Source organism: Rousettus aegyptiacus, unplaced genomic scaffold (genome assembly GCF_014176215.1).
Source record: "Rousettus aegyptiacus isolate mRouAeg1 unplaced genomic scaffold, mRouAeg1.p scaffold_m13_p_1, whole genome shotgun sequence".
Classification (NCBI taxonomy): domain Eukaryota; kingdom Metazoa; phylum Chordata; class Mammalia; order Chiroptera; family Pteropodidae; genus Rousettus; species Rousettus aegyptiacus.
The window spans coordinates 20940532-20954261 of NW_023416284.1; the positions used below are offsets into that span (position 1 = coordinate 20940532).

Consider the following 13730-nt stretch of genomic DNA (forward strand, 5'->3'; position numbering starts at 1 on the left):
CAAAATGAGGTTGTATAAATAAGTGTCCAGTACGGGGCTGGCACACAGTGAGGACTCGATGACTCTTGGTTCCCTTCTAACACTCATGGTTGACATGAGAAATACATTCAGTATTTTGCCTGTGAAAAGCGCCACGTGGAAGTGAGTACCTGGAATGTTTCTCTCTCTCTGTCTCTCTTTCTTTCCTGTCCTCCTCTCCCTTCGAGTTCCATCCTCCTCTCAGTCTCGAGTTGCTAGGGAACAGGATTATTCAGGCCCAGCTCCTACAAGCTACATGACCTTGGACACACCTCAGGGTCCCTATTTCTTCATCTGTCCAATGGGAAGATTTTAAGACTGCGGACAGATCTAGAGAACCAGCATCTAGATAACCAACAATTTCCTTGAAAAGAGAAAGAACAAGGCTTTTTCATTTATACCTGAGCCTGTGCGTACCCTTCTAGTGCTTCAGGAATGGAAGGGTCATTTTGGAACCTGCTGACCCAGCTACCCGAGATGACCCATCGTGCCCCTTCCTGTACATCCTAGGCCAGGAGAAAAGGAACAGACGTGCCTCGCTTAGAAATCTTAGGGACCATTTTGGAGACTGAAGAATTTGTAGTGTGCAGAGCGTGAGTGTGTGAATGTGAATGAGTGTGTGTGTGTGCGCGCGCACGTATGTATGCAGAACAGAGTAAACTTTGGGTTTTCTGCAACATTTAGCTGTCCCCATTCTCCTAGCCAGGCTCAAGATGCAGCTGCCACTTATGTGGGTGGGGGTTCTGGAACACTCAAGTGGTAGGACCAGAGGGCAGGGTTCACATTGCGGCTGCTTTGTACCGATGCACGTTGGTGGGCTGGGCTGCCAGAAGTATCTATTCTCGATCTTCACACAGCTGATCTCTGCGCTCCCCTGCAGGGCATAGCCAGGGTCACACTGGAACACTGTAGAGTCACCGGCTTCCCAACTGTTGCCACTCCGGCTCCCATTCTGTGGGACCCCGGGGTCATTGCATGATGTTGCTGTGGATACTGGGACAAGAAAACAGAAGAGAACGTCGGGTTGCCTGGCTGTCTGCCAGACAATGAGGCTCCTAGTGCATCACCCTCACTGACATCACGACTTCCGACACCGGTGCCACTGCCTCCCTCTCTGTCACCTCCCACCGGTGTCATCAGCGGTGGCAACAGTGCCACCGTCTCCATTCTCACCCCCATTACTGTCGTTACGTCCACCACCACTTGTGACCACCGCCCATTCTTATCAGCATCTTTACCACCACTGTCATCCACCTACCACGACACACTATGAGTTAAATGTGATCGCACTGCTATAATTGAAGAACTGAGTTTAGTTTGATTTAACGATACAAGCCTTGATCCATAGATAAGCTTTGTAATTTTGTATAATGTAGCTACATGATCAGTATAAGGGAGTGACAATGTAATTAAGTATAAACTCCAAATTCAATCAGAAGGGGCTGCAAAGGAGTTTGGAAGCTGGCTGCCTGAGCACTGAGCAGTGGCTGTGAAGTCGCATGGAATCACTCAGTCGGGTAAAAGCCATATTCTTTCTCCCATGGCAAACAATCAAAGAACCATCAGACTGGAACCAGAGAAAAATCTGACGCTCATAACAAAGTAGAGTTCAAAAAAATACAAGTAGCTGAAATGTTTTAAAAATTAAAAAAAAAAAATCTCAGGAATTTTGGAGATGCGTATAGTCTAATACCTAAGCTAGTGTAATCCAGAGCAGGTGTTTTAAAAGTGAACACCAAATAAATGATAGAAGGAAGGAATAAAGGAATAAAAGAATGAGTGAATGAATGAGTGAAGCATGAGAAAATGCACCAAAAGAAATGGCAGAGGAGAAAGTCCAGAGAAAGGGTCCTGAGGCAGCTGTAACAACCCCAGCTGTCTCCACAGGCCCCATTTAAGTCACTGTTTATAGACTGGTCGGCAGGCCCCAGGGACAGGAGGTTCTGGAGGCCACAGGGTCTATTATATTCATTTGCTTGGAGGGTTAGTTCTTCTTAAAAATTTTGGGAAAAGTCACTTTTACACCAAAATAAATGAATTTATTATGGAGTAGAATGTAACAGTTCTTAAGCACAAACACGAAGCCTCAAGGAGATTTTATGGGTCGGTCCTACACCCTCCAGATTGAGAATATGCATTCATTCTCTTCTGCTATTAGGAGGATTTCAGTGGAACAGTTTGAGAAGCAACAGCCTAGAGGACTGTACATACTCATATCACTAATTATAAGACCTAGGATTCTGTAGACAAGTCTGGAGTTATAGTGCCTAATACCTTATACTCAATAATACCTAAGACAGTATACGACAAACTATGCCCACAGCCAAATCTGGCTCTATGCCTGTTGTTGCAAATTAAGCTTTATTGGAACACAAGCATGCTCATTTGTTTACTTATGGTCTATGTTGCTTTTGTGATTTGATAGCAGAGTTTAGTTAATAAGACAAAGATCATATGGCCCACAAAGCCTGAAATATTTACTTTTTTTTCTTAAGGAAAAAGTTTGTTGATTACTGGAATATGGTACCTAAAAGCTCTCCTCTTTCGAGATTATTTTTTAAAACCTACCCTTTGCTTTTATCCAGTTTCGATCATTAACACCATCAATGATCCACTATCACTATGCACTAGCCATAGTTATAAAATCTTCTTCCAACACAGCAAGCTCAGCTCCCTCCCCACCTCCCCCCAGGACCTTCGCACGTGCTGGTTCTTCTGCCTAGAATGACCCCATCCTAGATTTTCTTAAGCCAGCTCCATCTTGTCATTCAGTTCTCAGCTCTAGTATCAACTCTTCAGACAGGCCTCTTTGATCACCTTCTTCTGGGCTCATTCTTTAACCCTCTTCCATCAATTTCATCACATTATCATGTTTTGTTCTTTTTAGAGCACAATCTGTAATAATCTTGATAATTTATTTGTTTGCCTCTCTACTGTATATCACTGTGCATCTCTGTGGGAACAGAGACCATGGCTGTTTTGCTTCCCTAGGGCCTAGAAAAGTACCCAGCACACAGTAGTGCTCAGTAAATATTTGTCGAATGAACAAATAAATGAACAAATCATCACCATCTGACACTTTCTGAATTTATTTATAAAGTCAAATAAGAATCAATCTTCCTTCCCAATTAAAAACAGACTTAGCTTTCATCTCTGGCTTTCCAGTGCACTGTACACATGTAAATTATTCCTTGGGAAAAAAAAATAGCTCACTGTTCGGACCATACTCAGAAAGATTATTTATATGGGAGTCAACAGAGCGCAATGATTAAGAGCCTGGATTTGGGAACCAGACACAGGGGTATTGATCCAGGCCCCGCTACTTATTAACTAGATGACCTTGTAGGAGAAACTTCTTTGGGCTTCAGAGCCCACATCTGCAACATGGATTAATAATGGTGCTTAAACCTTATGGTTTCTGTGAAAATTATAAGAGAGAATGTAGTAGGGAGCTTAGTGTGGTGCCTGCTCGATAGATGGCGGTGATTATGCCTCCCTCTCCTTCAGTGCTCTCCCTCACCTTTTTTTGTTCTCACTTTCTCTCTTTAATGCTCCTGTATTTGAGCTGCTTGGCAAAGCCCCCGGGGAAAGGCTGGATCCACGTGGTACAGACAGGATGTTAAATGTTACACAGTTATGTTTACTTAATAAAGCCAAGCCTGCACTAATCGTCCCTGGCATTTCCGTACAATCCCCTGTCAAACACACACTATAAAGTTAACATGGGGTGAGCCGTTCTCTCTTCCCTAGTGTAGTCCTGGTATTTGCTAACCAATGACAGCAACAGGGAAGGTGACCTTTCCTGAACCGTGGTTACACCCAGAACACCGGGCCAGGTTGTCACAGCCTTCCTGGAGTCCGCGTAGCTTTGCCCACTCCCTTCCCTGTGGATCTAAGCAATGCTTTTCTTGCGTGGCTCGCCCAAGGAAAACCTCGTGTTAGAGAAAACCATCCATTTATTTGTTCACGTCTTCATGAGCCCAATTGTTCAGTAAGCAGTGAGTGAGCACCTGCTGCATGCACTCCCCACGGAGGAGGCCAGCTGGCACGACGTGGCCCCTACGCTCCAAGCGCGTTCTGTGGGACGGCAGGAAGGTGGCCAGCTCCAACAGCAAACTGAGTGTCTGGAATCGACAAAGCGCTGAAGAGATGGGAGTAAAGTGCTGGGGGTGCCACAGGTGATAGCGGTTTATTCTGAATGGGACTATTAGGAAGAAGTGGCATCTGAGATGAACCTTGAAGGAGCAGTAGTATTTCTAAGAGCTGGGCAATGCATGAGGAAGCAGCCGGAGCTGCTGGGCAAAGGCACGGCTCATGAGAGTGCCCAGGGACTCTGTCCCACATGGCAACACTGAGGACACTGTGGAGGTCAGGTAACGCAAAAATCCATGTGGGAAATTTTCAGTACAATTATGGGCTCCATTTTTTTTTTTTTTAAGTCATACTCATCAGTTTGGACAGAGTCAGAGGAAATACTTGTGTAGTTCAATTATTCATAATACTCCTTTCCCCAGAATGTGAACAAAATCATCTCTTTACCCTCCTCACTGTTGGGAGATCCTTCTACTGTTTATACCAGCAACTTTCAAAGTTTGTTCCATGAAGTGCTAGTCTCTTGAGATGGCCTAGAAACAAGTCATCCATGGCCAAATATGTTTGGGAATTGTGACCTACCAACACTTTCTGAATTTATCTGCATTGGGAGATAAAAAGTTCTGAGAGGCCCTAAAATACAGACAACCTCTTTAGGTCTGCCTTGGCCTAAGCACCTTCCCAATATTAACTTGATCGTGCAAACTTCTTTTATCTGCAATACCAATGAATGGTCTATGGAACACCAGGGAACAGATGTCAGAAAATGCTTATCTAAAATGACTCCCTTGTTGTTCCATTCTGGAACTCTCATCTTAGACAAGTTCATTGTTACTCAGTGGTCCCCAGGGACTCTCTCCATGGGTGAATGAGTGCCAGGATTTCAAATAAGAAGACTCCAATGAACCCCGCAAGGAGCTATTCCTCACTAGGCTTGAAGCCTGCATGAATGTTAAGTGGGCAAATTAACAAGTATAAATAAACTTGATCCTGGAGACTCTCATCTGCCCCACATACTGCTAAATGCTCATCAATATGGAGAAGATGGGTCATAAAAGAGCTAGAAGTAGGTTCTGTAACCTTATTTCAGCCTCTCTGGTGCTGGAGATATACCCGACCGTCCTTAGCTGATACACCAACCAGGTGAGAGTGTGGAGGCAGAGCCATAGCTTGCTCCGAATCACCATGGAAACCCGCCTCACCCAGACAGTGGAGTAAGGAGATGGTAATGAAGACAGCTGCTGTATAATAAACATAAGCACAAACCAAGGCAGAGTCACTTGTGCAGGCAGATGAGTGATGGAAGAGGCACTTGAGAGGAGATGAGATTATGCATCACAGGGAGAGGCAGGACCAATCATAGAAATTATCTAATATTGGGACTTAATGTTTGAGCATTGCCCATTTTTGGTGGCTCTTTGTCATGCTCCTCCATAATTGGCTACTGCAGTACATAATTAATTGATTTTAGATTACTCCCATTTGGCCGACAGACCTTTACTAAATTAAGAACCAGACTGTGCGTTATGTGAGATCAGTTTTTCCATAACCACATCCCAAACCACTGCCAACATGTAGCTCCCCTGATTTCCTCCATGCTCCCCATGTTTCAGCCCCAGTGGACAACCCTCCACTTCTGAATCTGTTATCTTGCCTCTGCACTTGTTCAAGTTCTCTTTGCCCCTACGATGCCCGTTTCTCCCTTTTTCATCTAATAGGCGACCATAAAATGCCCCAAAGTCCAACTCAGTGGTAATGCCAACCCCATGTCATAGTTGACTACTTCCTTCTTGAAACACCATCTTTTCTCCTGTAATCTCTACTTGACTTCAGGTCTGAGCTGGGGCATCATCTTTCCTGGAACATCTTCCTGGAGGCTCCCAGGTGAGCATCACAGTTTATATTTCACCTTCCAGATACTGATCAATTTGTACATAAGTGTGTATTAACCTGACTGTCTTCCCCCCCACCCCCACCAAGTAAGTGCAGCATGATATCTCAACAAGCACTAACCATGTACCACGCACACAGCAGATGTTCAATAAATGTCTTTACACAAGTGGAGAGATGGGGGAAAATGAGGGACCTGGGGAAGGAGGAAGGGAGGCTGGCGCCATGCGGCAGGACAAACAGAGAGGACAAGCACAGACCTGAGAACTGAACAGCGAACCCCTGCTTGCTGGTGAAGAAGTCGGTGCTGAACTGCAGAACGACCGAGTTGAAGGTGCTGTGCAGGTCCTTGGGCAGCACTGGGCCACTGAGTTCCTTCAGCAGAACCCCACTCTCCACGGGCCCATCCCAGATGCGCAGCACATCATGGACCTCCTCTGTGTCGAACACCAGGAAGTGGAGCCTGAACGGAGAGAGGAGGCAGGCAGTCACATGGGGCTCGGCCCCTTCTTTCCAGGGCCTTCTGGTCAGGGAATTCATAAACCTAAGAAAGACTTGCAGAAGGAAGAGAAAGTAGTGTCTGGCAGCGTCCTCGTAATTCCCATCCAGCCCGCTCCTCCCGTTGAGGTCTCTAGCAATGACAACAAGGGCGAGGGGTGTAGATTTTGTGCATCCTTTTTGTTATTACGAGCTTTGTGTTGCCACTGTCAAATCCCACCTGCCTCTTTAACTCTACGCAGCCCCAGACCTCACTCCTGTGTCCAAATCCATGTCATTCTAGAATAGAAGGCAGATGTTGGGTCCCCAGTGGGAGAAGGTAGGGTCTAGGTGACATAAAGGATATAGGTAAAAAAAAACAATAATCAAAATCCCAGCAAATTATTTTGTGGATATTGACAAATTGATTCTAAAGTTTATAAGGAGAGGTAAAAGACCCATAACAGCCAACATAATATTGAAGAAGAAGAAAAAAGTCAGAAGACTAACACTACCTGATGTCAAACTTAATATAAAGCTACAGTCATCAAGACAGCATGGCATTGGTGAAGAATAGACTAATAGATCAATAGAAGAGAACAGAGAGCACAGAAATAGACCCCCATAAATACAGTCAACTGATCTTTGACAGAGGAGCAAAGGCAACACAATGCAGCAAAGACAGTCCCTTCACCAAATGGTGCGGGAACAACTGGACATTCACATGCAAAACTATGAATCTAGACAGACCTTACACCCTTCACAAAAATTAACTAAAATGAATCACATACCTAAATGTAAACATAAAATAAAAACTATTGGAAGGAAAACCTAGATAACTTTGGGTATAACTTATTAGACACACCAAAGACAGGGTCTATGAAAAACAACTGATAAGCTGAAGTCATTAATACTAAAAATTTCTGCTCTGCAAAAGACAATGACAAAGGAATGAGTGGACAAGCCACAGACTTGGAAAAATATTTGCAAAAGACACATCTGATAAAGGGCTCTTATCCAAAATACACAAATAATTCTTAAAACTCAACAATTAAGAAAACAAACCACCTGATTAAAAAATGGGTTAAATACCAGACACGTCACCAAAGAAGATACACGAATAGCGAATGAGTATATGAAAAGGTGCTTCACATCATATGCCACCGGGGAAATGCAAACTAACACAGCAATGAGATACCGTTACGCACCTATTAAACAGGCCAAAACCTGAAACACCGACAACGCCACATGCTGATGAGGATGTGGAGCGGCAAGGACACCGCTCGCTGCTGGTGGGCGTGCAAATGGTACAGCCGCTTTGGAAGGCAGACGGTAGTTTCTTATAAAACGAAATATTCTCTTACCATAGGACCCAGGAATCACGCTTCTTGGTATTTATCCGAGTGAACTGAAAACTACGTTCCCACAAAAACTTGCACACAAATGTTTGTTTTATTCATAATTGCCCAAACTAGGACACAACCAAAATATCCTCTAGTAAGTGAATGAATGACGACTGAAACTGTGGTACATCCCCCCAAAATGGATATTATTCAGCACTAAAAAGAAATGAGTTATCCAGCTATGAACAGACATGGAGGAAACTTAAATGCATATGACCAAGTGAAAGAAGGCATTCTGAAATGGACATTGTTACATTTCACTATTGTTTTATTTTACATAGGTCTGGAAGGAACATTCCCATCTTTATGTACCTTTGCATGTTTCTGCTAATATTTCAGTTAACTTGTAGAAACACTTTTTTGGGGGAGGAATGGGTATATATCTTTAAAATGTTAATAAATTATTCTCTTGTGATTGAATCAATTTACATTCCCACTAAACAGTACTAACATGACTCTTCTCTTTCCTGAACTTCATCTCGACAACATCAGATCTTACAATGATGTAAATGTGTTCAATATTAAAGTCTCGCCCATCTGCTAAGCCACAATGGAATCTCAGTGGTGTTCAGGTAATTTAGTAAGTTTAGGTAATTTAGTAAGGTTGTGTATCTTTGCATATGTTGGCCATCTGTACCTCTTCGTATCCTTTATCCATCTTAATTGAGTAATTTGTCTTTTAAAATTCTATTTATACATTATGATTTTTACCTATTATTTTTTATAAATTTGATTCCTCTTTTAGATATTTGTTAATATTTTCTCCTAGCACCTGGTGTATTGTCTCTTTAAATTTTGTTTATGGTGTTTATTATAGCATAGAAGTTATTCATTTCCTATAATCAACAATGTTAATATTTTCCTTTAAGGATATAAGGTGGCGGGCTAGGGCCCCACTCGGGGTAGAAGGAGCTCCCCAGGGAGCAGAGCAAGCAGGAGTACTCACTGCTGTGCCAAGCGACCCCCTTCCTTCTCTGCCCTCTCCACGTTACTCGTGCGCCGTGGAATCGGCAGCCCGCCATAGGGGCAGACCAAGTGGAAAGCCATGCGGTGCCGCTGTCATGCACGCAAGAAAGAGAGGTTCATGTGGGACGCGCTTGTCAGGGCAGTGAGAAGGAAATGAGACTTGAAGTTTGAGTGGTGTGAAAAAGGAGTGTGTTTTCTTTGGATCTAATAAGATAAGACGAGACCTAGAGGCAGATGGGAGGTGAAGGGGCCTGGAAAGAAAGGCGACTCCCCACCCTGGAGTTCAGGTGTGGTGGGATGTCAGAGGGAACAGAGGTGGCCTGAGCAGAGGTGGCCTGAGACGGGGAAGATGACGAGGGCCTCAGAATTAGCCAGAAGAGTTTGGGTTTTATCCTCTTTCAGTTGGATACCGACTGTAGTCCCTGAGGGTGAATAATGGAATGAGCGAGTGAGGAAATCGATGCATGAATGAATGAAATCCCAGGAGGACCAGCCTGAGAGGAAGCTGTGGAAAGAGAGACCATGACGACTAAATGGAAATGAAAAAGCATGTTTATGAAGTAACCTCTGTGTATGAGGCACTTTCACATGATCCCATTTAGGCCACACAGCATCTTTATTTTGTAGGTAACATCGTTTCCATCTTTAAAAATGAGAATACTGAGGTTAAATAACTTGCCCAAGGTCAGGGCTGGTTGGAAAGCAAGCCAGAATTACATTACATAATTACAGTCCAGGTCAGACTGTAGCACTTCCTCTCTTTCCCCTGATAATGCTGCCCACACATCTAGAAGGAACAGGCTGTGACCAAGGGCCAGGCACGCTCTGGAGAGGCCCTGTCAGTAACTGAGCGCTTCCATGTGCATCTTATACAAGGGTAAAGGGCTGATATTGAAGATCGCGAATTAGGAATGCCAGTCCATTGCATTTAGCTTACTGATCTGATAATCAGACAAAGTCAAAGGTGTAGCATTGACGAGGTTGAGAAAAGTGGCAGGAGGAGGTGAGAGCAAGGAGCCTGAGGGCCTTTGCAGGAAGAAACAATGTAGCTTGGCAACCCAAGGGATAGATAATGCGGTAATGTGAAAGCACCCTGTATACTGTGGCTGTTAATTTATAAACATATTTTCTTTCCTTTCTACTTAGTCTTCAATTCTCTCTTTTCACAACTTCCAGACTTCTTACTGCATTCATTGATTTAAACACCTCCTATGTGCTGGGGGCTGGGAGATAATGGTGAAGATGACAGACAGGGTGTCATTTTCAAGTTGTTTGTGGAGATGGGCAATACTCCCATGTACACAAATCCATTAAGAGATTATCAGCTGTGGCAAATGCAGTGAAAGAAACAGCAGAGTACTGAGGTGGAGTAACTGCTTTAGTTAGAGTGGCTGGGGAAGACCTCTCTAAGGAGGTGACATTTAAGCAAGACGAGAGGGCTCAAAAGGAGCCAGTCACATGAAGAGCAGGGCAGGATAAGAGGTGGGAGGAAGCTCCTTGTGTGCAAAGGGCAGGGTGTGCAGAGGTTCCAAAAGGGAAATATCCTGGAGCATCTGAGCAAGGGAAAGGCCACCGAGGCTGTCAATGGGCCAAGAGAGGCAAGCAGCGGTCGGGTCAGGTGGGGCCCTGTGGGTGGGGGGAAAAGTTTGGACTTCATTCTACAGGCCAAGGAAAGTAAGTCATTAAAGGATTTAAAGCTGAGGCCTGACAGGAGCCAATTTACATTTTAAGATCACTCCTGCTGCCCAGATTGGCGAGTTAGCTGGGCGGCTGTGGGAGCCGAGTGACCCCTTTTGTTATAAATCCTTGATGATGGCCAGTGAAGACTTGCTCTGCCAAACCGACCACATTTCTGAAGACTCTTTCTGAAGGCTTTTCTCATCTTAAAGAAATCAAAGTCTATCAAATGCTAATTAGAGGTTCTGATCGACAGGGATAATTCTGGGCCCAGACAGACATTTGGGTTCGTCTGAGCAGCCCTCCTACATACAGGTGGACACCTGGTCTTCTTTTGGCTATTGAAATACTGAAAACGGTTTGAGGACTCCGCCCCCACCGTCCACGGCAAGGTGTTCCTTCACACTGATGCCTTGTTCACATGTGCGTTTGTTTCTTTGGGCCACGGACATAACTCGGGCCGGGGAAAAGGACTGATGTGCGTTGTGCGTCAAGCTCTGTGATGAGAGCTGCGGAAATGTGGGAGGCTCTGTCTTTGCCCTGGAGGCTGCCACAGCTTATTGAAAGAGGCACACCAAACATAATAATATGTGCAATAGGTACTAAAAGAGTGGGATGAATAAAGTGCGATCGAAATAACTGGAGGAGGAAGAGAACTAAACATTTGTGTCCCAAGTACTTTATGTATATTGTCTAACATCCTTATGAAGCCCCTGCAATTGCTCTGTTTTCCTATCTTGCTAATGGGGGAACTGAGGGCCCCAGAGGTTATCATAGGCAACCCTCAGGGGAGTGGGGGTGGGGTCAACAGCTGGTAAGGCTCAGAGGCCGTATTCAAACCACGTCTGTCTGTTACAAAAGGCCTCAGTGAGAGGATAAGGGATTCTCTGACTCTTACCAGCTTTTTATTAGATTCTGTGCTCTTGTCATAGAAGCTGTGAATTTCTCAGTGCTTCTGATTGAGAGAGACAAGGAAAACTTCAAGGAGGAGGTGTCTCTGTAGCAGTTTTGAAGAAAGAAAAGAAAAATATGGAGAAACTGAGAGAGGGGAAGATCGCAAGAGAAGGACCAGCATATACAGAGGTATATATAGGTTCTGACATCTCTCTTTACTGACCACATCCGACCCCTTGGGTCTTACAAACTGTATCTCTGGCGTTCTATCTTGACCAAAGAGATAGGACTTGGCTGCACGGACCCTGGGCCAGAGCTAGCTGCCTGGTCTAAACTCAGAGACATGGGGGTACTGCAACCATGGTCCCACACTCTGTAACTCCAACCCTGTAGGTTCTGAGCTGATACGGATACTGATATTCATACATTGAATCAGGAGAGAGTAGATACAGACAGTAAGCCAAGTACTGGTGATGCTGATGGGAATGAGGCATGTTTCTGCCCCTAAATGGGGGGCAGTAGGTACAATAGTAAAAGTATGCAGAGAAGGGTCCCTATCTCAGGCTGAGGAGGTGGGGCAAAGCCTCCCTGGAGGAGGGAACAACTGAGCTGAGTCCTAAGAGATGAACAGGATGTGTCCAGAGGAAGACGGTGAAGGCAGAGGGTGCAGGGGAGGAATGTGAGAAGAAAAGGGAATGCCGGGAAAAGAGGCTGTGCAGACACGGATGGAATGGAGACTGGCGCCCCCAGGAGACCACAAGCTCTTGAGGAGCACAGGTGCATGGGCGCAGGTGGGTGAGACCTGCGGCCACAGGTGTGGACGAGGCCACTCAATGAGTACGAAGTGTGAGCTGCACACAGAGGGGGGAGCCCTGGAGAACCACAATGCTGAGGATGAGCAGGAAGAGAAGCTCGCGATGATTAAGAGTGAGGAGTTGAGAGGCAGAAGGAAAACCAGAAAAAGGGGCAGCCCTAAAAGTCAAGAGCAGAGGGTCTCAGAGAATGGATGACGTCCAAGCTGTGGAGAAGGCAGGGAGCAAGGTGATTCCAGCGAGAGCAGTTTCTCGGGTGCGGGGGCCAGGGCTGGGGGCAGGGAGCAGTTCCCACCAAAGGAGGTGGCTTACATGGGTCTCGGTGTCCTAAGTCTGGCATCTGGTTTGCCTAGGGTATAACCTGGGCCCTCGTGACCACATATGCTAGCTCAGGTAATTAGCCCCATTGGGCTCTGGTTCTTGCTCCCATTCCCCTGGGGATCTCCATGAAATCCTACTTGCTCTTTCTGGGGCTGGGTCTTCATTTCACAGCTGGCTGCCACCTGTTTCAACCGCAGGGCGCCCCGAATTGTGGGCCTGTCCTTGTTCCAGGATTTCCATACACCCTTTTCTTCATGGTGTTTCCTCTGAGTCCCACCTTCCACCACGATTTTCCAATAGCAGGTCCCCAGGAGAGGGTACCCCCAACTGGCCCTTGCTCCCTTATCTCTTCCCTCCAGTCGACACCTGAGACTTCCTGGGGCTTTGCTGGCAAGGCTCGTAAGCTTCACGACACTCAGTTTCAAGGACAGGAAAAGATGTTCTACCAGAGTCTAAATCTAAAAAGCGCAGAGAGCATCGGATTCTCATTGTAGCTGCCTGCGCCTTTCAAGTGCTGTCCACAGGCAAAACTTGCTTCTGCGGTTCTAGTCCTCAGTTCTCTCGAGCCGAAAGAAACGTTCAGACACGGAGCGTTTCGTGGAGATGGCCCGCCTCATTGCTCACGGGTGGTTCATCTGTATCCAAGGAACATGTTGATTTCCCTTGCCTCGGACTGGGCCCCGGGATACGGAAGGGCCTGGGGTGCTCCCAAGCCACTGTCGCCACTGCATGAGCACAAGGGACGCTGCACTGATGCGAGTCATCGCGTCATCGCGGTGAATCTTTACATGGGGGGAAAATGGCATGTGAACGAACAGCTGCTGCAGGGCGCAGGGGCTCAGGAGTCGCTCCTGCCCCCAAATGAGAATGCAGCTTAACTTATTCTTAGTGACACTGGAAATGACAATAAGAAAATAATACTCATTTTATAAAATGGCCTCCTCTGAGCCACGGAGCTGCAAACCAACAATTAAACCACGATCGTAGTAGCAGACAATAATCATTAAAGCATCGTGCCATCCAAAGAGCAAAAACTGAGAAGACAGACCAAAGGCCAAAACGAGCATTGGTGTCTAGAGCAAAATTAGAGGCTCTTCTTTCCTGGGGCCAGCTGGTATTCGATAGGAAAAAAAAGATCCTTTTGTTATTTTCATAGGTGGAAGGATGAACCTGGGCTTTC

General features: G+C 45.6%; 1 protein-coding gene across 5 annotated transcripts in view; it reads right to left on the reverse strand.

Annotated features, from left to right (window-relative positions):
- CSMD2 (CUB and Sushi multiple domains 2) overlaps nucleotides 1-13730 on the reverse strand; it is a 544176-nt gene that overhangs the window by 117209 nt on the left and 413237 nt on the right. For all 5 annotated transcript variants that reach the window (XR_001597587.2, XR_001597586.2, XR_001597588.2 and 2 more), the window contains exons 26-27: nucleotides 6261-6463; nucleotides 820-1011 (exon numbers count right to left, since the gene is read on the reverse strand). Coding sequence is in view for 2 of the 5 variants with exons in the window: in XM_016150537.2 (XP_016006023.2) it covers nucleotides 820-1011; nucleotides 6261-6463 (395 nt within the window). In the remaining 3 variants the exon portion in view is untranslated. The remainder of the gene's footprint in view (nucleotides 1-819; nucleotides 1012-6260; nucleotides 6464-13730) is intronic.